This window comes from Pipistrellus kuhlii, unplaced genomic scaffold (assembly GCF_014108245.1).
Source record: "Pipistrellus kuhlii isolate mPipKuh1 unplaced genomic scaffold, mPipKuh1.p scaffold_m20_p_2, whole genome shotgun sequence".
In the NCBI taxonomy this organism is placed as follows: Eukaryota; Metazoa; Chordata; class Mammalia; order Chiroptera; family Vespertilionidae; genus Pipistrellus; species Pipistrellus kuhlii.
Genome location: NW_023425515.1, coordinates 53,683,904 through 53,709,009, shown reverse-complemented (window position 1 = coordinate 53,709,009; position 25,106 = coordinate 53,683,904). Strand labels below are relative to the sequence as shown.

The 25,106-nt window shown below is 42.8% G+C and overlaps 1 protein-coding gene across 1 annotated transcript; it reads left to right on the top strand.

The window, feature by feature from the left end:
• Positions 1-1,242: 1,242 nt before the first annotated feature.
• Positions 1,243-22,431, top strand: POGLUT1 (protein O-glucosyltransferase 1). The gene is made up of 11 exons (XM_036447460.2): positions 1,243-1,368; positions 2,124-2,214; positions 3,533-3,676; positions 5,203-5,338; positions 9,283-9,404; positions 13,063-13,122; positions 15,173-15,272; positions 16,995-17,053; positions 19,072-19,239; positions 20,170-20,226; positions 20,919-22,431. Exons 1-11 carry the CDS (start codon positions 1,278-1,280, stop codon positions 21,073-21,075), a joined length of 1,185 nt encoding a protein of 394 aa, XP_036303353.1. The 5' UTR covers positions 1,243-1,277; the 3' UTR covers positions 21,076-22,431.
• Positions 22,432-25,106: the final 2,675 nt, after the last annotated feature.

Below are 25,106 nucleotides of genomic sequence, written 5' to 3'. Positions count from 1 at the left end.
TTCTTTCCCCCTGATCAACCCATGTACTCTCCTCCCTTGACCAACTGGTGACTTCCCTTCCAACTGACCAACCAACTCTCCAACCCACATCCTGACCCTATATTGCGTACTTCTACCCTATATGAGAGAGCCTCACCACCCCTCTGCACACTGGTGTGAGAGAATGTGATAACGTTTCTTAAACTCTCACAGCAACTCTCGGCCTGGCTCCTTTTGGTGTGGACCTAACAGTCACTGCACATTTTAGACATTGCTTAAAACTTGTAGTTTTAAGGTCATATATAAACACTTAAACAGCTATACTGTCCAGTATGATGTTGTCCACTGGTATTTTTCCTTGTCTGATCACTACCTATTATGAGGAGACCTATGCTATCCTATTTGCAAGCCCTTTGGGTCTAACAGTGACTATACACTATAGTGTGGTGCATATATGTGTGTGTATGTTTGTGTGTGTGTGTTTTCCCCCTCCCACCTTCTAGTTTGTCTAGCTGGGCCAACAATCAAACGAAGAGAAACAGATTAACAGGAGAAAATAAAATTTTAATACATGTGCATTGGGAACTGACATAAGCATGAAAATTCCAAAGACAGTGAGGCATGGTTGGACATAGGCACATTTTGAACAGAGGAGAAAGGCAGGGGTGGGGGTGATGAGGGATCTTAGATTTCAGGAGTGAGAATGGGTCACTTACCAGTCCTTGAGGAAGAGTGGAATACACACGCTTACAAGGTAACTCAAGAAACTTCGGGACGCGGTGGGTATCTAGCTAATGGGCCTGCCTGAAGCCCTGCATTCACCACCCTTAATGCAAACCCCGCTAAGGCGAACACTAGGATCCCCTTCCTGGAGCAGGCCTTTCCATCGGAACCGTTTAGGCAGACAAAGGTTCTTTCTGAGTCTTTTGTTTCTTGATACACAGCTTGAAATCAATATCCCAAAAGGCAAAAACTCTTGGTTCCCCTTAGATAGCGGAACCGGATAGCTTGGCTCTAAACAAAGGCGCGGGACTTCCCGGCCTGCAGAACTGCGCGTGCACAGAGCGGTGGGAGGAAATCCTGGCTTTTCCAGGCAGCAGTCCCGGGAAGCCGCCCGGGGCTGGGACCTGGGGGCGGGGAGGAGGAGGCAGAGGAGGCGGAGGAGGCCACCCGCCATCTCTGTGTGGGGCGCCCCGCGCACGCGGTGTGGCTCCCATGCTTGTGCGGGGCGGCGCTTCCGCGGAGGGGCGGGGGGGGGGGGGGGGGGCCTCCCGGGGACTCCGCAGCGGCTCCCGGCGATGGAGCGGGGTGCGCGCCGCGCGCTGGGGCTGTGGCTGCTGCTGCTGCCGCTGCTGCTCCTGCCTCCCGGGCAGGGCCGCCAGGAGGCAGGTGGGCCTGGAGGGGGGCCGAGCGGAGCCGGGGCTGGCGTTCTCCTGCCTTTTGCTCCGCTCTGGCCGCGATTCCCGCAGAGCTGGGCACCGGGCACCAGGCACCGGGGCGGCGGGATGCGCGGTGGGGAGGAAGGAGGGCTTGGGGCGCAGAGCGGGTGTCTGGCGCTGCCTCTGCTACTCAGGATCCTGGAGAGGAAGCGGATCTTCGGGATTCCCAGTGATAGTGGGGAGGAGAAGGAGTTCCTCTGTCTGGTCATCCATCCATCGCAGGCATCGTGGGCGCGCTTGGCAACTCTGCACCCCGGTTAAAACACACCGGGGGGTTAAATCCGTGCGCGGGGTGTGTCTCCGTGTGGTGTGTGCTTTCTCAGACCGTTGCCAGAGGAGATGAAGCGAGGGCTCCTGTCCGTGGCTTTTCATTTATCCTCTTTGTAGGACTCGGGTTGATTAGTAACCGGTGGAAATCGGTGTTACTCTCACCGGTACAGTATACCCGTAGCCTTCTGAGCGCCAGGCGTGAAGCTGGAGACATTTCCAGGTTCTTGGATGCCTGAGGGCCGAGTGCAGGAGCAGACTTGCCTGGAGTGCTGGAGAGTTACAGGAATCCTCCCTAGGTTTCCGTGCCCACCGGCGGGGTGGGAAGCGGGCTGCCTAAAACTTCTGGCCTTCTATTGGTTCTGCCTGTCTGCCTCTAGTTAAGTAAGAATGCTCTGGGATACTTGGTTAACTTTCATCTACTTCCCTTTTTTGAAGGTTCCAAATGGAAAGTGTTTATTGACCAAATTAACAGGGCTTTGAAGAATTACCAACCGTGTTCAAGTCAAAACTGCAGCTGCTACCATGGGTGAGTCAGCTCTTTGATTTATTTGTCTTTGAGAATTCAGTTCTTGTCACAAGCAAGTCCCCTAAGGTCTCTAAGAGGCCTTGCTTGCTGTGGTCAGAGTGCCAAGCCTGCTTGTGAAAGCAGATGGGGTTCCCGAGGTGGTTTCCTATTTCTTGGGAATAAAAATGCTCTGGATGGGAGAGCCCCAGGTGGTGTCTGCTTTGCCACTCCTTCCGAGTCAGTACCTGTGCTCATCTGTTTTCCTCACTGAAAGCTTCTTCCGGTCAAGGTCTATGTCATATCCACGGTGATATCCCTGGTGTGGCTCTCAGCAAGTACTCAATAAATATTCATTGAAGGAATGAATGTATTTATAAATTAATCTAATTATACCTTTCCTGCATATTACTTTTAAGGTATGCAATCTAGGGCTGGAGCATGAAAGAAAGATTACTCCAAAAGCAATAACCACTTCTAGTCTCAGAACTCCCACTCATTATCCCCATGGCCAGCCACTTGCCTTCTTTGGGTCTCAGATCCCGCATCATCAGCCAAATATCAGGGCCCTTTAGCTCCTCATTGTGTTACTCGACAGCTCCTCAAAAAATTCACCTAGTGCTTATGATACTTATTAAAAACTTACTCTGTATTGAACTTTATAAAAGGAATCCAAAATAGTGTAATTTGCCCGGCCAGTGTTGCTCAGTGGTTGAGCATCAACCCATGAACCAAGAGATCACAGTTCGATTCCCAGTCAGGGTACATGCCAGGGTTGCAGGCTCAATCCTCAGGAGGGTGCCTGCAGAAGTCAGCCCATCAGTGTTTCTATCTCTCTATCTCTCTTTAAAAAAAAAAAAAAATCATTAAAATAAAAAAAATTGTGTAATTTTTTGTTATTGCTGTTAGGCTGCTATGGTTTGGGGTGGGGTGGGTAGAAGCCAGACAGACCGGAACAAGGGAGTCAGACAGTGTCAGAGTGCAAAGCATAAACTATACCTTCAGTGGGATTCAGAGGAGGGGACGTCGGTGGGACTGCAGTGACGGAAGCCCATGGATGTGGCTCTTGTAGGGAAGGTGGAATATGCATCAGGCAAGGGAGGAGGAAGAAGATGGAGGAGGAAGAAGAGAAATTTACTTGCTTTTTCCGTTTGGTGACTTTGATGTTGGTGATGTTTTAGATTCCCTAAGGTGCTTCTGGGGATAAGGATACTCGTTCCTGCACTCTATTCTTTCCCTCAGCTTACTATGTTCTTCAATACTAACCCTACACCCAAGGACGTAGGCAGAACGGTGCCATTATCTGGGCCTGCTTTCCTTGATGATTCCCGTTCTTTCCTAGTGTCATAGAAGAGGATCTGACTCCTTTCCGAGGAGGTATTTCAAGGGAGAAGATGGCGGAGGTAGTCAGGCGGAAGCTGGGAACTCACTATCAGATCATTAAGAACAGATTATACCGAGAAAATGACTGCATGTTTCCCTCAAGGTAAGAGTTATGAGGCAGCCAAAACCCATTTGGCTCGGTGGATAGAGCGTTGGCCTGCGGACTGAAGGATTCCAGGTTCGATTCCAGTCAAGGGCATGTACCTTTGTTGCAGACACATCCCCAGTAGGGGGTGTGCAGGAGGCTGCTGATCAATATATCTTCTGGCCTTATTACATAGGGGATTACTTAATTCTGTCCTTATGGAGAAGCCCATTAAAGAGGACACCCCCCTTCCCCAACACACACACCCCACCCCACACCCCCTGCCCAGGCCAGTTCCTCCTCACATGACAAGCTCTCCTCGCCTGGGAATTTTTCTTGCCAACTCCTATCCTCCCTTCTCCTACATCAAAGCCTGTCTTCTCTCTCTTCGTGAGGCTTGGGAATGTCACTGGCTATACTGGCCTTTGCTCTGTCTCTTCTCTTCTTTGGATGTTGTAGCTGCAGGACACAGGCTCGTGAGACCTAGCAGGAGTGAGCTGTGCTGAAGGTGGAGGAACAGCATGGATTGTCAAAGGCCAACTATTGTTCTAGACACCAAGTATTCGCAGTAACGTGGTGGAAAGTCACAAGGAGTGGCTGGAGCTACAAATTATGAACCAGTGGGCTGAGAGATGTGGGTGACAGGATGGCCATGGACTGATGATACAACTAAAGATAAACCACCCTTTTAGAAGTCTTGTATATACTAGTAAATAAAACTTCCAGCCCCCGCGAGTGTGCTCAGTTGGTTGAGCATTATCCCATGCACCGAGAGTTCACCAATTCAAGTCCTGATCAGGGCATATGCCAGGGTTATAGGCTCAATCCCCAGTAGGGGGCATGCAGGAGGCTAAAAACATTTTTTTTTTTTTAAGTGTGCCTGGAGCCCTAACCAGTTTGCTCAGCGGGTAGAGCATCAGCCTGTGGAACAAAGGGTCCCATGGTTCGATTCCGGTCAAGGGCACGTACCTTGGTTGTAAGCTCTTCCCCACCCAGTTCATGGTCAGGGCTTGTGCAGGAGGCAACCAATTGATGTGTTTCTCTCATATTGATGTTTCACTCTCTGTCTTTCCCTCTCTCTTCCATTCTCCCTAAAAATCAATAAAAATAAAAAAAGAATGTTGTATCATGCTTAGTGAAATAAGCCAATCAATGAAAGAGAAACACCACATGACCTCACTCATTTGTGGATAATAAAGAACATTATAAACTGATGAACCAAAATATAGATATAGAGACAGTAAATCAACAAGCAGACTGTCAAATTACAGTGGGGAAGGAAGGAAGATCTGGGGGAGATAATAGATCAACCGAAGGACTTTTATACATGCATATAAGTACAACCAATGGACATAAAACTCTGGGGAGGGAAGAGATGTGTGGGAGGGAGGGAGGGGGGCAAAAAAAATCAATAAAATATATTAAAAAATGTTGTACTAATAAACCATATTTAAAAAATAAAATAAAATAAAGTGTGCCTGGGACAGTGCCTTGTCCTAGAGCAGGCCCTGGTCTGGTGAATCAATGGCATTTCTGTTTGGCAGATGCAGCGGTGTGGAACACTTTATTTTGGAAATTATCGGGCACCTTCCTGACATGGAGATGGTGATCAATGTTCGAGATTATCCTCAGGTTCCTAAATGGATGGAGCCTGCCATTCCAGTCTTCTCCTTCAGCAAGGTGAGTATAGGAAGAGCCATATGAGGGGATGTGAGGTGATCCCCTAGGACAGGGGTGGGAATTATTTTTCTGCCAAGGGCCATTTGGGTATTTATTTATTACTAAAGGCCTTTTGCACAAAATTTGTGCACTCAGGGATGGGGGGTCCCTCAGCCCAGCCTGTGCCCTCTCTCAGTCCAGGAACCGTTGGGGGATGTGTGACTGACAGCTTAGGCCCGCTCCTAAGCTGGCAGTAGGACATCCTTAGTGCTGCCACAGAGGCGGGAAAGGCTCTTGCCACCGCCTCTGCACTCGCCAGCCATGAGCCCGGCTTCTGGCTGAGCAGCACTCCCCCTATGGGAGCTCACTGACTACCAGAGGACAGCTCCTGCATTGAGTGTCTGTCTATTTCCTGATGGTCAGTGCATGTCATAATAACTGGTCATTCTGCTATTTGGTCAATTTGCATAGTAGCCTTTTACTATATAGGATTTTATATATTAGGATTTCAGAGAGGCAGGGAGAGGGAGAGAGAAATCGAAACATCAATAATGACAGAGTTATTGGTTGGCTGCCTCCTGCACACACCCCACTGGGGATTGAGCCCAAAACCTGGTCATGTGCCCTGACTAGGAATTGAACCATGAACTCTTGGTTCATAGGTCAATGCTCAACCACTGAGCCACTGGATGGGCCATTTGGATATCCATAACATCATTCACGGACCATAAAAAATTCTCAATTTAAAAATTAGCTGCAATATTTTGTCAAACATTTAATTAATTCATCCCTAATGTCTTGGCAGGGCCAGACCAAATGATTTCGAGACCCTTATATTGCTGTGGGCTGGATGTTCCCCAGCCTGCTCTAGGATATGAGCAGGAGATGATTGTCCTGTGACAGAGTCTAATGGGTCATGGTGAGGACGGGCCTGAGATCCAGAATTGGGTCTTTGTCCCTGTTGGTTTCATAGTAGTTGAGCAATGAGACTGAGGAGATAGGGTTGAAGATCTATAAGTAATGTGAGATGGCTTAAGTGTCTATAGAGCTACATAGAGAGTAGGGAAAGAGAGGCCGGAAGAACCTAGTGGACCTTGGAGGTGGGTTCAGAGATCCGAGAGAGAGAGAGAGAGAGAGAGAGAGAGAGAGAGAGAGAGAGAGAGAGAGAGAGAGAGAGAGGCCCAAGAAAGCTTTGGGCTTGAAATTAGAGAGCACATTTAACCAGTTAACTGCCTGGCATCCAAAACGGAAACCATCCCCACACGCCATGATACTTTTAATTTAATTTAAAAAATCAGTTTGCAATGAATATTGTAAAAATAAATATATTACTCATAAGTTGGGTGTTCTTGAATATTTTCAGCTGAAAATTCTCACGAACAATGATGTTAAAGTCAGTCAGGGCTGCCATCTTTTTTATAGATGTGCGTGGCATGTGGGGAAGGTCTGCCACTTGCGTCTACAGAAACTTATGGTGCACAGTGGGTTAAAAAATATTTGTTGAGCTCCTATAATATATACATCAGCCACAGTATTTGGTAACATCTGGCTTATTTGTCACTGTATCCCAGGGGCCCAGCATGGCTAACAGTGAAACCCAATGTGTTAGATCACTCCACACAGTTTGTGTTCAACCAGCACATTGAGGGGATAGGCCTGGGATTTGCGAGAGGGTGGTCTTCAGGACTAGTTATGGAAAGAAAGGAGTACTAGGACACATCTTGGGCTTGTAGAACTTGGGACAGTTAATGTCTTGCCAGTGCTCGGGTACTTGTAAATGGTGTATTGGCGGGGATGGGCCTTGGATCCCTAGAGACTGAGTTTGAATGCATTTGAGGGCAGGGGTGGGGGAACTAAAAGAGAGTGGGTAGAAGATTCTATGAGGAAGAGTAGGTTTAGGAAAACCCTGTGGACTTTGAGAAAAGGAACATTGTTTTTGATTTGGTTTTTCCAAAGCAAAGGGACTTTTCCCCTCACACACACACACTTTTTCTTATCACAGTTTACTTTCCTTCCAGACTTGTTTATTTCCTGAATTGCACGTGGTCTGAGGCACATTTATGTGCATTTCCCATGACTTAGCTTCAGTTCTCAAAAGTGCTTGGTCCCATTGTTTGTCATGAAAGCCTTCCAGAAGAGCAAATAGTAAGTCAGTGAGGACTTTGTTGTTTACCTGTTGTTTCTGCGGATAATAAAATATGACCATCAGTATACTGACTTCCTTTTCATCTTTATTCCCTCAGAAGGGATTTTTTTTTTTTCCTTTTAAATCCTCATCCAAGGATATTTTTTTTCATTGATTTTTTAGAGACAAAGGAAGGGAGGGGGAGAGACAGAGAAAGAGAAACATCGATGTGAGAGAGACACATCAATTGGTTGCCTCTGGCACAGGGATCGAGCCTGCAACCGAGGTACATTCCCTTGACTGGAATCGAACCCAGGACCCTTCAGTTCATGGGTGGGCATTCTATCCAGTGAGTTAAACTGGCTAGGGCCAAAGAAGGCATTTTAGACTGTCAACTTTATAGTAATTGTGCATCTTCTATTGAGCAGCTATGTCTGCTCAAATACATTTTTAAGTATTTGAGAGAATGAAAACAGCATACTGCATCTGTAATTCCAATGGAAAAAAGAGTAGAGTTAGAGGTTTATGAGTGGCCACATTTTTTTTTTCTTTTTAGAGGCGGGCAGGGGGGGGGGGTGGAGAGAAAGAGAAACATCGATTTGTTGTTTTACTTATTTATGCATTCATTGGTTGTGTGCATGTGCCCTGGGGATTGAACCCGCAACTTGGCATATCAGGATAATGATTGAGTGAGTGGCTAGAGTTTTAACAGAAGTAACCATAAAAAGGAAACAAATGGTTTCAAACTTTTTTCAAAGGATGTGGGATTAACACCTCTTACCCCTTCTGTCCATCAGCACTTCTAACCCTGATAGATGAGTAACCAAGAATTTATTGACCATCTAATGTGAGTTCAACAGTGCCACAGTGTTGAGTAGCAATGACACTTATTGAGTACCCAGTATGTGTCAGATACTGTTCTAAATTTTTACATGTTTAACTCATTTAATATTCAAAACAAACCTGTTATATAGATAGTATTTTTGATATTATTTCTCCCATCCTATATAATAATGATGTAATACGCAAATTGGCCATCACACCCTCACACCAGATGGCCAGGAGGGGAGGGCAGTTAGGGTCAACCAGGCCAGCAGGGGAGGGCAGTTGTGAGCTATTGCACCAGCAGGGGAGTGGTTAGGGGGTGATCAAGCTGGCAGGCAGAAGCAGTTAGGGGCAATCAGGCAGGCGAGTGGTTAGGAGATAGCAGTCCCAGATTGTGAGAGGGATGTCCCAGATTGGAGAGGGTGCAGGCTGGGCTGAAGGACAAATTTTGTGCACCGGGCCTCTAGTTATAAAGATAAAGAAACTGGGCATTGAAAGATTAACTAATTTGTCTAGAGCTGAAAAGAGGTGGAGTCAGCATTCAGATTCAGATGATCTGTCTCAAAAGCCCTCATTCTTAACCACTGCACTGTATTTCCCAATTCTTGCTCTCAAAAGACCCATCTAGGAAATAACCAAGAACTGGTGAGTCAGCATACACTCCAAAAGTAATAGCAGTTAAAAGACGAGAGAGCTATGTAATCATTTTGAATTGTGCATATTATTTCCTTAAACTAGAAACCCTGACAGTGGATGTCTTCTAGAAAAACAGAACTTTGGGGAACTGGAAAAGTTGGCCTTCAATGCAATTTCAAATTTATGAATTTAACTCATGATCATTTTTGCCCGTTAGTGTCTGGAGTCCAGACTTCGCAGACTAGGGAAGCTATATCTTTGACAATGTGGCAGTAGGGCTTGCAAGGCCTTTGTCCAGATCCTGTGGCATGAATGCAGTTGGCTGCTTTTCCCTCTCTTGTGCAACTGATTTAGAATGACCTTTCTGTTTCTGTTGAAGACATCAGAGTACCATGATATCATGTATCCTGCTTGGACCTTTTGGGAAGGGGGGCCTGCTGTTTGGCCAATTTATCCTATGGGCCTTGGACGGTGGGACCTCTTCAGAGATGATCTGATAAGGTAGGTCCTCTAGGGAAATTATGTTTGTCCCTCTTCATGGGTCTTCTTGAAATAAACAGTAGAGTATAAACAATTACTTTAAAATGACTAACTTTTAAGTTAAAAATAAAAGACAAAAACTGTTTATGGCAAAAGCAATTTTACCTGTGCATAAATCATCTATGTATCCATAGAAAAAGAACAGAAGAATCTGCTCTAAGCTATCAGCAGTACCTCTGTAGAAGATTATATAAGTCTTTTCTTCTTTGAACTTTTTTATACTTTTAAGATTCTCTAAGAGTGAATTATTTATAATGAGGGAAAGAATGAATGAGCATGTTGTGGGGGAGGATAGAACATTACCTGGAGAAATATAAATGCACTTTATAATTTAGAGCTAAGTCCTTTAAGTGGGGGTGGAGTGGGCATCAATGTTCCCTAGATATCTCAAAGACAAGCTTACTTACAAAATTCAGGAAACAGTATTGATACAACACTTTATAGTCTCAGTAATGCCCTATACAGTGCTTTCCCCCTCGAGTACAAAATACAGTCCAAGATCATATATTGCATGCAGTTGTTATGTATCTTCAGTCTCCTTTGATCTGAAAGTTTTTTAGTCTGTCTTTCTCTTTCATGACATTTACATTTTGAAGATTGCAGAATGTTCTTCAATTTGGTTTTGTCTATTTCCTCAGGTCAGATTCAGTTAATGCATTGCTGGTCCAAATACTGTATTTACTTACTACATAAGTTATTTTTCATCCATCCACCCCTCGTTAGTGATGGTGATTTTGATTACCTGGTCAAGGTGTTATCCATTTCCTTCATTGTGTAGTTACTATTTCCCCCCTTGTAAGTTAATAAGCAATTTATAGTGAGATAGAATATGTTTTAAAATCTAACCTTAGATGAATTTTTTTTTATAACTTCCCCTTATATTCTTCAACTTAATTTATTTATGAGTAGAGGCCTGATGCATGAATTAGTCCACCAGTGGAGTCCCTAGGCCTTGCCTGTGGGATTGGGCTGAAACCAGCTTTCTAACTTCTCCTGAGGTGTCCTGGATTGCGAGAGGGCACAGCCAAGCTGAGGGAACCCACTAGTGCACTAAAGGGGCCACGGAGGTACATGAGAAGTTGGTCATCTGGGGAGGGACCATGGGAAGGCTCAAGGGAGTGTCCAGCCCGTCTTGCTCAGTCCTGAACTGCTGGACCCCTGCAGCAAGCTAACCTACCGGTCAGAGCATCTGCTCCTGGTAGTCAATGCATGGCAAAGCTACTGGTCAGTAAGTCAACTGTCTGCTCCCTGGTGGTCAGTGCACATTATGGTGAGTAGTTGAGCAGCCTTAGCAAATCATGAGCATATTATGCTTTGATTGGTTGAACAGCTGACCAGGTGACCAGACACTTAGCATATTGGGCTTTTATTATATAGAATTATAGAATTGCCATTTTATTACTTAGATTCTTCCATTTAGAATCTCAGGCTATGTGATTTTATTTCTTACCTTGAAACTTAAGTAGTCTGCTTATTATCCAACTGCATTGGCTTGCCATTTTTCTATTTTTATAATTTTTGGGGAGTTTGTTCCCATTGATTGATTATTCACTCTATAGGAGAATTCATTGTCCCTGTAGATTTAAAGATTTCACTCTCTACTGTCAGAGGTCGGGAGAGGGGGTTGAGAGGAGGGAGTAATCAAAGAGCGCTGGGACAACCCCAGAGTGTGGTGGCCACTGTTAGCATTTGCCCGGAGAAGAAGTCTTAAGGTTGGCCTTTTAAGAAGTCGGTAGGTGGGTAGAAAGAATGAGGAAGAAAGAAAATAGAGATGATGCATGTTAAGCACAAATTTCCCAGACACCAAGGAAATGTATACTAAAAATCTGAGTATAAATTAATACATTTTTTTGTTGGATAGTTTGGCAAAATATATCAAAATTTAAAGTGTGTATATCCTTTGACCCTGTCATTTCACTTCTAGAATTTATCCCGAGGGGTTCATTTGATAAGTGTTCAAAGATGTATGAGAATACTCACTACAGTGTTGTTTCTTAAAGCAAAAAGTTGGAAACTACCTAAAGGCCCACCCATAAGAAACAAATTATGACATACCATGTGTGAGTGGAAAATAAAATTAGTTTAGGGCTTAAGGACAAGGACTCTGGGTTTAAACCCTGGCTCTTTTTATCTGTGAGATTGTGGGAAAATTACTTAACCTTATAAAAGCCTCAACTGTAAAGTAAGAAAAATGAAATCCACCTCATAAGGTTGTGAGGATAAGTTAATAAAGGTATAAATCACTTAGAACAGTGTCCAAAACAAAGTAAGTGCTATATAGGTGTTGGCTGTTATTATCTATAATATATGTCCTTATAACAATGTTACCCGACATTATGCGTGGTATGATCTCTGTTATACAGAGCAAGGCCTCTCAATCTTGGGATTATTTGGGGCCAGATCATTCTTTGTTGTAGGGGGCTGTCCTGTGCAATGTAGGATGTTGAGCAACATCCTTTGGCCTTTACCCTCAGTAGCAACAACAACAAAAAAAAATGTCTATAGATATAGCCAAATGTCCCCTGAAGGAGAGGGGCAAAATGGCCTCTAGTTGAGAACCCTGATATGGAAGGAAATTTTTGATTGAAACATTACATTGTTAAAAGTGTTTATCAGTGACTAAGGGAATTTGACAATGCTTTCTCTGCTTTTATTTGATGATTTTCCATTAGAATTTTATATAACGAGCACATAATTTTTCTGCTGGAAAATCCATAAAACAAAAAAACAAATGCTGTAGTATTTATATTTTGGTGGAATGGAGTATGGGTCAGAGCATGAGGAAGTGCTGGTTTGGGGCTGGAGAACTGGGGAAAGGTGAACCAGCAGGAAAGGGCTGGAGATACGCCAGGAAACAGAGCAGTGCTCTCAGCAGAGAGAAATGAGCAATGTAACACTACATGTCTGAAAAGTATCTCCACCTAAAGTTTATAACCTAATCTCATTACACCAATATAGACCAGCAATCCCTCTTTACCTCCAGTTGAGCCCTCCCCTTCTTTTACAGAGGAAGACATTGTGAAAACCTTTGTGCAGGGCTCCTATGAAGAAAGTTGTGTCTGTGAGCTAGTGGTTTCAGCAAGGAAAGCTGGTCGGGGTAATGTGTGTTCCGAGGCTGAGTTTCAGGGAGTTTGTGTTTGTGGAGCATTTAGTACAGTTTCAAGAATGCCAGGGTGCTTTGCAAAATCAATCGGAATCTGATGGCATCTCCTATGTCTCCAAAACATGATTTGTTTTCTTGCCCTTAATTCAATTTTTGATACTTTCTGCAGTCCTATTTGTATTTGTTAATTTATCGACAGCACTCTACTTAAAGTAGGGAAGAAATCCTCTGAATTAAATAATCCCAAACATGTCATTTAGTGTTTGAGAACTTTTCCTACAATGTTGTAAACTTAGTAATGGAGCAGTAGATTTGTAGATATTACGAGCTAACACCTCCAGAGAATAAAGTAATACCAAAAAGGAACAGAATGACATTTAGAGATTTTTCTTTTGAATAGCCTGGCTCAGACTTATTTTAAAATGTAAAGCTCTGAACTTATTCTCAGAAATAGTTAGAACACATCCTTCTAACGTTAAGAAAAAAACATAGAAACTAATCAAAATGTGTTTTCAGGTCAGCAGCACAGTGGCCATGGAAAAAGAAAAACTCCACAGCGTATTTCCGAGGATCAAGGTGATTATATTTTTGGACATTTTACAAAGATATTCTCACAGTTAATGTGTAAAATGTAAGTAATTTTGAGGATGTAGCAAACTCTCTCTCATAAGGAAGACTAAGACATAAACATAGAATCATAGAATTTTAGACTAGATAAGAACTCAAATTATTTGCCCAAATCACTCTTTTTAAAAAATATATATTTTATTGATCTTTTTACAGAGAGGAAGGGAGAGGGATAGAGAGTTAGAAACAACGATGAAAAAGAAACATCTATCAGCTGCCTCTTGCACACCCCCTACTGGGGATGTGTCCACAACTAAGGTACATGCCCTTGACCGGAATCGAACCCGGGACCCTTGAGTCTGCAGGCTGACGCTCTATCCATTGAGCCAAACCAGTCACGGCCAAATCACTCTTGATTGAACTGAAATTCAAAGTTCACCCCAGTAACTCAACAGATATTTACAGAGTGCTACGAGTGTGATGGGCATTGAGTATATAACGCTGAAGAGAAAGATGAGCTGTCTTCTTGCCTGAGAGAAGACAGTTTCCTAGGAGTAGTTTGTGCCCTTGCCCAGTCACTCTGCTAGTTAATACCATCAGTGGACCTCCTGACTGCCTTTTTCATCAGACCATGTGGCTGCCACATCGTGGCTGAGAGCACAGACTGAGACTGTAAAAATGGAGAGGAAGAGGGGAAGGGAAAAGGTTGGGGAAGGACCCCATCCGTGTCCAGCTTTGTATCCCCAGAGTCAAGGTCAGCATCTGCCACATAGACACAGAATGAATGTGTGTTGAACAGATGAAGACAGAAGAGACTGTGAAGAGAGCGGGCTTGTCATTTTCTCAGTGAGTCTCTGTCAGAGATTCCACCCTCTGTTTACTGTGAGCAGTGGACTTCCAAGTGCAGATAAGCTTCAGCCACTGCTTACTGTTCCTTGTCAACTTCTCTGATGCTCACATCTTTTTTTTTTTTTTTTTTTTTAATATATTTTATTGATTTTTACACAGAGAGGAATTGAGAGGGATTTAGAGTTAGAAACGTCGATGAGAGAGAAACATCGACCAGCTGCCTTTTGTGTCCGTAACCAAGGTATGTGCCCTTGACCGGAATTGAACCTGGGACCTTTCAGTCCACAGGCCGACGCTCTATCCACTGAGCCAAACTGGTTTTGGCTGATGCTCACATCTTGAGATCACAGATTCTTAACTTGGGATCCATGTGTGGACTTCAAAGGTTTTAGGACTTTCTTGAAATTACAGGGGGATATGTGCATTTTTTTCTAGAGAGGGGAATCCATAGTTCTTATCACATTCTCAGAGGGTCCATGACAGCCCCCAATGTCAAGACCACTTGCTACTTGGACCCTAGCAAGCACTTTTATCTCCATATAATCTTAGGGTTTTTAAACCTTTTCTTTTTTCATTTAAATACTATACTAGACTTACAGAGCACACACAACAAAGGTCATGCAGCTGTTTTGGTGAGTGGTGATTACGTAGTCACACAGCTCTTTTTAAAAAAATATATTTTATTGATTTATTACAGAGAGGAAGAGAGAGGGATAGAGAGTTAGAAACATCGATGAGAGAGAATCATCGATTAGCTGCCTCTTGCACACCCCCTACTGGGGATGTGCCCGCAACCAAGGTACATGCCCTTGACTGGAATTGAACCTGGGACCTTTCAGTCTGCAGGCCAACGCTCTATCCACTGAGCAAAACTGGTTTCGGTTGTACTCTTGATTATAGAGGCTCCTAAAAGGGAACTCATTCCCTGGGATATGGCTGTAGTGACCAGAACAACATAATCTTAAAAACCAGATGCAAGCAAAGAAGGACCAAATTCTCCTCATCCTTGAAGGGTAAAGTGGGGACAGCCTAAGACCACCTAAGGCTGCAGTGTCCAATATCCCCTTCCTCTGCTATTAAAGTGACCAGTGAGTTGTCCACCCATGTGTACCATCATTGCATTGGGTCCAACGACTGCTTACGTCCCAGAGATTGGGAACGGTATTATGGGGTAGAGCACATCGTTTTATGTCATGTGTTTCTTCTATAGGACAAGTCCAGAACGAGATCCTCTCATTCTTCTATCTCGGAAAAATCCAGAACTTGTTGATGCGGAGTACACCAAAAACCAGGCCTGGAAGTCTATGAAAGTAATCACCAATCATCTGAATAGAAACTAAAGCAGCGAACATTCTCGCTCAGAGAACATTTCAGATAAGGTTTAGAATTTCAGATTAGGTTTCCTGTTCGTTATGGGAAGAATGCAGAGGAAGTTCTATGAACTAGTATTAGCATACATGTAAATTATTCTTTTTCAAACTCACATGGCTTTCCTGGCCCATATTCTGAGTAGTGTTTTATAGTACTTTGAAGGTTTAAACCAGAGGTCACAAACTTTTTATGTAAAGGGCCAGAAGGTACATTTTTTAGGGTTTATGGATCGTGAGGTCTATTGTCAGAGCATGAGAGCAGCCATAAACAATGTGTAAATATATGAGCGTGGCTGTGTGCTAATAAAACTTTATGGCACTACAATTTGAATTTTATGTAATTTTCATGTGTCAAAATATTCTCCTTTAGACTTTTTGCAACCATTTGAAAGGTAAAAATATTCTTAGTTTATGGTTGTATACCAAAAACAAATAATAAGCTGGATTTGGCTTATGGTCTGTAGTCTGCCAACCCCTGTTTTGAAGCAGTGGTTTTTAACCCTGACTATACAGTCCAACCAGAGAGCTTAAAAAGTGGTTCAAATGAATGAGAATCTCTAGGGATGGACTGCAGGCATCTTGATTTATTTAAAACTCTCCAAGTATTCTAAGGTGAAGCCAGCAATGACTGGCTTTGGTTTGGAGCCCATCTCTGTCCTGTTAACTCTATGACCTCTTGCCTTATTCGAAGAAGTTTAAGCCTGAAATGTACTCATCTGAAACTTCCACATGATGTGATACGAGGGTGATATGAGAAAAAATTGTCAACTTCTTGTGCGAAAAATGAAGTATATCTTTAAGATGGATGTATTTATTATATCATAGTTTTATTCGAACGGGTGCAAATGAAGTTTAAGAAGCTTTAGGTAAAAATAAAAATATGGGGGGAAAATGTATCCATTCAGCAGAGCAGCTACTGTAGGAGGCTGCAGAAGCAAACAGGCCTTGTTCCCCTTAGCAATGAGCTTACCATCTGCTCGGGCGGCTGGACATGTGTGGATGGGGGGGTCTCAGCTGCAGAGGCCCAGGGGCCACAGGAGTGAGCGATAAAGGTCCAGTCTTTGCTCTCGAGGGGGATAGGTGCCCAGTTTACCAGATCTTCCTCTTTACAAGAAAAGCCGAAAATCTGGATATTTGTAAGGACCATCCTACTACCTATAAGTGTTCGCAGTGGGTTTAAATATTTACTCCTCTAAGCCCAACAACTACCACTTGTGACCTCGTCTATCAAGTTTACATCGAGTGAAATACACTGTAGGCCATGACCTCTACACCTTAGGACAGTGGTCCGCAAACTGCGGCTCTGTTAACTAATGAGTTTGCGGACCACTGCTAAGGCATTACCCTACCCAGAAGTTTTGACTTCAGGTTAAAGACATTAGTACATTATTCAAATGTTTTTAAAGTGTTTTTCCCTAAGGCAGTGGTCGGCCAACTCATTAGTCAACAGAGCGGCAAACCGCAGTTTGCCGACCACAGGGCATGTGACCCTGAGCAAATCTAACTTCTCAAAGCCTCAGTTTCTTCATCTATAACATGGAGTAATAATGTTTCCAGAGTATGTTTATTATGAGGCTTAAATGAGATCATGTTCTTGAAATGTTTGCCTTGCTTGCTGCACAGCGGTCTCCAATAAACGCTACCATTCCTTTTCACTTAAAGGATACCTTGGGAAAGCCAGCTGCTAAGGATGTCCATCTTGTGGATCACTGCAAATACAAGTAAGACTTCCCCAACTCCTGACTCTTGGTTTCCCTTTTGCTTTTGGAAGAGCTGCACTTTGGGTGAGAATTTCAATCCCAGGGCCCAGCTGGGATTTATGAAAGTCACAATCATTCCTTTAACTGTTATTTACTGAGTTCTGGCCTAAGTTCTGTGGGAAATTGTATAGATACTGAAATATGGTCCCTGTTTCCATAGAGCCTGTGTGGCAATCAGGGTGACGGGGTTCTCTTTCCCCACCCCACACCCAGTCAATAGCTGAAGTTAGATGATGTGTTCATCAGGTTAATAGCACAGTTTAAGGGTCAACATGAATAAAGCATATATAACTAAAATATTTAAGTGCCAGGACTAGGAATTAGAAGAACAGGTAAAACCAGATCAGGAACGGGATGCTGGGGGGATTCAGAGAGGTGAATGCTGATTACAGCGCACAGTGGGAACTTTAGGGGGAAGCAACACTGGTTGGAGACAGAGGTGCATGCATGAGACATGTTGAAAAGAAAATGTTTTTTCTAAGATTTAAAAAATATATATATATACATATATATATATATATATACATATATATATATATATATATATATATATATATATATTGATTTCAGAGAGGAAGGAAGAGGGGGAGAGGGATAGAAACATCCTGATGAGAGAGAATCATGAAATCAGCTGCCTCCTGCAAGTCTCCCACTGGGGATCATGCCGACAACCCAGGCACATGCCCTTAACTGGAATCGAACCTGGGACCTTTCAGTTTGCAGGCTGACGCTCTATCCACTGAGCCAAACCAGCTAGGGCTAAGATAGATTTTTTTGTAGGAGGTAGTATTTCTTTGAAGATTGATTAGGCATGCCTGGTTTTACTAACCAGACTCAAGAAAAGGGAATTGGGGATGCTTTTGACCAGATGGGGTACCCTATGAGGAAAACAAGGCAGGGGGTGGGCATGATGAGTTAGAGATATGAGGCCTAGACAGCTTATAGGAAAGTGTGAGGTATCATTTCCAGCTGAGCCTTGGTATCCTTTCTAGTCAGCACCCAGCTCCTGCCCTCTCTAGCTCTGCCTGGAGAAAGTGTCCCCCTTACCGTATCCAGCCGGCATCACAGGTCCTGGAGGTAGGGCTAGGAGGTTTTAAGAGAGATAAAGACAAGAGAAAGCGGGACTTCAGGAGGACTGCTAGTCCATGATGAGACTGCAGCAACTTTATTAGTTGCAAGCGTACATTTATGAGGCTTTTCTGGGCATTTCTCCAAGTGCCCCTTTCCCAGGACAAGGCCGCCCATCAGCCCCTCAAGACATTCTTGGAAAAGATACATAGAGCAAGCGTCTGATTAGATATCATTGAGAACAGCCTAGCTGAGAACATCCAGATAAGTCGTGCATCATGCGCACTCTCTAACAATGGGGCTATGGTCTGCCCTGTCCTTGGTTATCCCTGAAGGCTTAGGGGAGAGCAGGTAGGCGTCCCTACCCTGCGCTCAATCCCCTGTAGGAGAGCAGGTAGGCGTCCCTACCCTATGCTCCATCCTTGCCCTTGGGCCCCACGGAACACGGCTTCCCACACCCCCTTCCCTCTCATCCTGACGTTTATAAGAATAACCTGTAGCCCCTGGAAAAGCAAGGAGTTTATGGAACTCAATGGGGACATGCTGGTGTGTCCTTGAAAAATCAAAATGGAAGGAGAAGGAAGAGGGATCATAGAAGGGGAGAAGGGATTAAGAAAAGAAAAAGATGCCGAAACCGGTTTGGCTCAGTGAATAAAGCACTGGCCTGCGGACTGAAAAGTCCTGGTCAAGGGCGTGTACCTTGGTTGCGGGCACATCCCCAGTGAGGGGGCAAGGGGAGGGCTGCAGGAGGCAGGTGATCAATGTTTCTCTCATCAATGTTTCTAATTCTCTATCCCTCTCTTCCTCTCTGTAAAAAATCAATAAAATATATTTTTTTTTAAAGAAAAGAAAAAGATCATTTGTGGCAGTAAGTATATAGTACCAAGTATATTCTGCTCTTTCTTTCTCAGGTATCTGTTTAATTTTCGAGGTGTAGCTGCAAGTTTCCGGTTCAAACACCTCTTCCTGTGTGGTTCACTTGTTTTCCACGTTGGTGATGAGTGGCTGGAATTCTTCTATCCACAGCTGAAGCCATGGGTTCACTATATCCCAGTCAAAACAGATCTCTCCAATGTCCAGTAAGCTACTCTCTCCCAAGCAGAGATCCAATCACTCCCGTAATCTGCCTCTAAGTCCCCAGCCACCTAAGGCATTTATTCCTGATGATGTTTTCCATTCAGAGCTTTTTCTTTCTTATTCGGTTCATGTAGCTATCAATTGAACTTTTATCCAATTAGGCTGTAAGTGGGATTTAATTTGAAAAAGTGCTCTAGTGCTGGTTCAAATGTAACATTCAGATAGTATGCAGTGAAAAAATTCTCATCTCTCAAAGACTGGAGATAGGGATGTTTGATATTATTATATTGTCTAAGAAACTTTCTGATACAGCCTGAGATTGCCCCCAGGGAATCAGAAAAATTTCCTTTCGTGATGGGAGGAGCTAGAAAGAGGCAGGGAGAGGGGCCCAAGATGTAAGGGGCCAGAGCAAGAGACAGGAGGGAAGTATCTTCTTCACTATGGATTTTTTATATGTGTTATGGAACATATCTTGTTTTCTCAAATATGTCCCAAAACTAGAACACATTGCCTTTAGCATGTGGGGGGACTTTTTTTTTATTATTATTATTTTGTTTCTGTGGGGACCCTGATATCTTCCCTTTAAAAAAAAACAACCGGTTTGGCTCAGTGGATAGAGCATCGGCCTGCGGACTGAAGGGTCCTGGGTTCGATTTTGGTCAAGGGCATGTACCTTGGTTTTGGGCACATCCCCAGAAGGGGGCATGCAGGAGGCAGCTAATCAATGTTTCTCTCTCATCAATGTTTCTATTTTTCTCCCTTCCTTTCTGTAAAATCAATAAAAAATATTTTTAAAAATTAAAATAAAATAAAAATAAAAACAAAGTCTACCATCCACATACCAAGAGATTAACTATAATCTATGGTATTTCTGATTTAATGCTAATAAACTTGCTCTATATTTCAGAGTCTAATAATCCTTTCCATTTTAGGGAACTGTTGCATTTTGTAAAAGCAAATGATGACATAGCTCAAGAAATTGCTGAAAGGTAAGTTCTGTTCATTTTTTCTTTTCCACTTTATCATCCCTATTTTGCCCTAGCTAAAGTTATATTAATAGTGTTACCATGGTGATAACTGGATTGGATCTTTATTATACAGAGATAATCCGAATTAAAGCTGTCTTGGAGAGAAAAGCACACATTCACAAATGCTCCAAGCCCATATTTTATAGAAGTAGACTGAAATCATTGAGATAACTGAGTACTTTTTCTGAGCACTGGCTGTTTATATGTCTGTTTTTTTTGTTTTGTTTGTTTTTTAATATATTTTATTGATTTTTTACAGAGAGGAAGGGAGAGAGATAGAGAGCTAGAAACGTCGATGAGAGAGAAACATCGACCAGCTGCCTCCTGCACACCCCCAACCGGGGGGATGTGCCTGCAACCAATGTACATGCCCTTGACCGGAATCGAACCTGGGACCTTGCAGTCCACAGACCGATGCTCTACCACTGAGCCAAACCGGTTTCGGCTGTCTGTTTTTAAGAAAAAAAATATAAGTTCTATTGCTAAGTGCACATGTGTGGTTATGACGGTGAGACGGTTGGTTCTAAGGATCAAAAGAGTTAAATCATATAAAGTACTCTGAACAGTGCACAGCACAAGGTAAACACTCAGTTATAATCTATTAGTACTATTAAATGCTGTACTTTAAAAGTTCTTGTTAATCTTGTCTCTAGAGGAAGCCATTTCATTATGAACCACTTGAGGATGGATGACATCACCTGTTACTGGGAGAACCTGCTGACTGAATACTCTAAATTCCTGTCCTATAATGTAACAAGAAGGAAAGGTTATGATCAGATTAACCCCAAAATTTTGAAAACTGAACTCTAATAGCCATCATCGGGATCAAAGTCCTCTCTGTGGCAGCAGATCTGAGATACCCTGTGATGGGAAACTTACCGTGAATGTAGCAACTATACCTTGACTACTGTTACCAAGACAAATATCTAGTCTTCCTTGTCATGCTGCACCCAGAGCAAGTCTCGAGAAAGATCCAACACGTATATAATACAGATGTGAAGCAGCTCAACGCTTTGGCTGAACAAGGACCAGAAATCATGATATGTGGGTTTTGTACCCGATTCTACCTTTCATTTTCTTAGGACCAATCACAGCTTGTGCCTCAGGTCATCCACATATATACGTACATCACTGTGAACCAGACTGTGTCCATGGGATGATGTTCTTTGTGCCACTGTTTGGAGCAGAAACTCAATCATTTGGAACTAGTACAACTCATCGCCACATTTCTGCAATTATTCTAGGTTTGATCTTTGATGCTAAATTTTAATGTAGGAAGCCCTATAGGGTCTATGAAAAGTACTTGGGGATTATTTTTTGCAAGGTCTAAGTAAGCAGTAGTTGTGCCATGTAGTGACATAGGAGACCCCTTCTGTAAAAGCATAAACTCTTTAGTACTCAGGAGGTTCCTATAATGCCGTATAGAAAGGGAACAGTTGCATGATAATTGCAATTGGATCTCAAGTTCCTTTTGTGCCTTCATACCCTTCTTTTTATGGTCTCTAAAAAATACATAAACCTTTTAATCAGGTTAGGAAGGAGTCCTCACTCTTTGAGGGAACTGTGCATAGGACAGCAACTGTTCACTCCTTGCGCATCCCTAATATTATCCCCCTTCAGTTGGCAGCAGTCCACACTCTCACTGCCCTGCAGGATCTGCTTTTCCCCTTTTTTTACTATTAAATATTAGTCTAATCTCTCGGGATGCTCCTGCTAACAGTCAAAAATGAAGAACAATAATTAGATTAAAACTCAGATAGTCTGATGACTTAGAACCATCCTTATCCCTTAAGCCCAACCTTTCTACAGAGAAATCAGTTCTTTTCCTTTGACTCCTAAGAACAGATTGGTATTAACTGATTTCGAAATGAGTAAACGTGAGATTCAGTCATATAAAATCAGGATTTTATTCTGTTTGTGAGAAACGGCCTTTTAAACTCCCTTCCACAAAAATGTAAACATAAAGACCTTCTTAGGAGTTAAATATCACTGCTAAGACCATTGTGTGGAATAGGCTAGACATTTAAAATTGAACTTTTTTTTAGCAATTAATGGGGATTGTGTCCTTAGGTGCTATATGTGTAGTGATAGGAGCTCCAGATTTATGAGTTATATATATTATGGTTTTGCCTTGTCAGTATGAGGTTCTAATAGATGTCATTCTTTCTGTATTTTACTTTTTCTCTCACTAAACTATGAACAAAATTTTGTCCTTTGGATTAGGAGCTGAAAGTACATTTTTCTATGAGCTCAAGCATCACCTTTTCTTTGAGGCCTCTCTTTCATTCCTCTAGCCCAGTGGTCGGCAAACTCATTAGTCAACAGAGCCAAATATTAAAGTACAACGATTGAAATTTCTTTTGAGAGCCAAAGTTTTTAAACTTAAACTTCTTCTAACACCACTTCATCAAAATAGACTTGCCCAGGCCGTGGTATTTTGTGGAAGAGCTACACTCAAGAGGCCAAATAGCTGCATGTGGCTCGTGAGTCACAGTTTGCCAATTAGACGCAATATTTTGCTCATGCCCATATTATATGCAATCACATTGTACTGTACTTATTTGACTGCTGTTCTTCAAGCTTCTTGATGGGTGGGAATCATGTTTTACTCATTTTGATGTCTCCATTATCCAGTGCAGTGAGTGCCTCACACAGAGTAGACCCTGAAGTCTTTTTGGAAGGGTGTCTTGGCGAATGGGTGTATGGATGGAGACAGTTGGCTTCCTATTTACAGATTGCCTGGCCATTGGCTCCAAAGGGGGACTGTGTGAGATTAACAATTGGAACAATGCAAATTATCATCTGCCCTTTGCAAAACCAGTAAGGGCATCTTTGTATTTAAATACAGCAAATGTTACTCAGATTTTATAATTACCTGTTTACCTCAGTGTAGATGGTATGAGGAAGGTGTGTAACAATATGTAAAATGTATGTTTTTGAAAATAATTTTTATCCCTATAACTTCTGATGGTTGTTTGTTGTTTATACTCCCTGGGTTCCAAACTTAACCCTTCCTCCTCAGTGAGCTAAAGGCCACTCTTTTTTTTTTTTTCAAGGAAAAAATATAATTTAGTTTACTTGAATGAAGTGGGATACTTGGATAAGACAGTTCATGCTTTTCCTTTCTTTATTTGGCAAGTATGGTTTGTGTGATGTTGTCAGTGGCCCACCTATCCCACTGTTAGGTCAGGCTCTCCAAGTTGCTGAGTACAGAAACAGCCTCCAGCTAGATTAAGCAAAAGAACATATTAAAAGGATATGAAGACATCTTAAAGGATCTAAATAAGGTTCATAGTAGTTGGAAGGGTAGAGAGCAAGGCAACTCCAGAAATCTCAGCAAGAGTTCTGAACTATCTCTAGAGTGCTACTGTATATAGTTTCAGAATCTGCTGGGTTCTCTCTCAGCCTAATATTCCCAAGACAAAAAACAATGGGCTCCTTTTGGGTCAGCTCCAAAGAGGCTATCCCTATCCTTCACCTCTACACTGATAATGAATAAGAACACATATACATACAAACCTATTTTCCCATGCATCTAAAGATGCCTTCACTTTAGGTAAGTCTACTGCATCCAGAGATAAGGTGTGAGTGAGACAGAGGGGTGCAATTATAATTACTTACATAATATTTATCAAATACTTTTTGAGCATCTACTGAGCACAAACAGTAGGAAATAAGAAAATATTTACAATAGGATACCTATCATGAAGGAGCTCTGTCATTGAAATGATAACAATATTAGAGGCATCCTAAAGAAGGTGATTAAAATGACACGAGGTCAGTTGTTTATAAGGCCAATTATTCACAAAGACAATGGATTTGGAGTTTAGAGGAATAAGGAATCTTCATCTGGTGCAGAAGGGAAATTTCATGATGGTAAAAACTGAGTTACACGCTGAGGGATGGGTAAATGAAGTGGTTCTTGGGAGTTCTCAACATTCATTCTACCTATGGAAACAGTTTATGTCACATGTAATACAACAGACTAATGTGACATGGGCAGTACCTAGTGAACCTGGCAGGGAATTGGAACCGTTTGACTCCAGAAAGAAAATTCATGACCCCTTTTGGGGATGCTCCCTTGCTCACGACAGCTGGCATTTTATAGTAAGTCAAGAGAAATGACTGACTAGACTAGCTGAATTAGTGACAGTGCCAGAAAGATTTCTTTGGTGTCTGGGAGACAGGATTAGATTCAGCTCCCATCATGACACTTACTATCGTACATTGCATCACAACTTCCTATTCACTATCTTGGTAGACTAGCTTTGAGGTCAGAGACCACATATATTCATCTCTTTGTGCAGGACCTAGCCCAGTGTCTGACAGACAAGGTGTTTAAAATCCTTCCTGGATTCCTTTATTCTGGTGGCAGATGCACATCCTGGGGAGGAGAGAGCTGTATGTTAAACAGAGTGGCCCACCTAAACCTCATAATACTTTAAAAAAATATATTTTTATTGATTTCAGAGAAGAAGGGTGAGGGAGAGATAGAAACATCAATAATGAGAGCTGCCTCCTGCACACCCCCTACTGGGGATTGACCGGAATCAAACTTGGGACTTTTCAGTCCGCAGGCAGACGCTCTATCCATTGAGCCAAACCAGCTAGGGTTCATAACACTTTTTGGTTTATCATTAGCTCTGAGACCCTTCAAAAAGCAGACCACTCACAGAGAGACCTTTTTCCTGGTGGTAAAAGAGAGTAAAATCCAGGGGTTTGGAGAAACAGGAGTGTGGAAGCATGACAGATACTTAGGAGCTGAGATGAACTAAGCAGTGGCCAAGGTTCTAGGAACTTTTTGAGGTATTGGCTGGCAAAGGGAACCTTACAAATGAAGC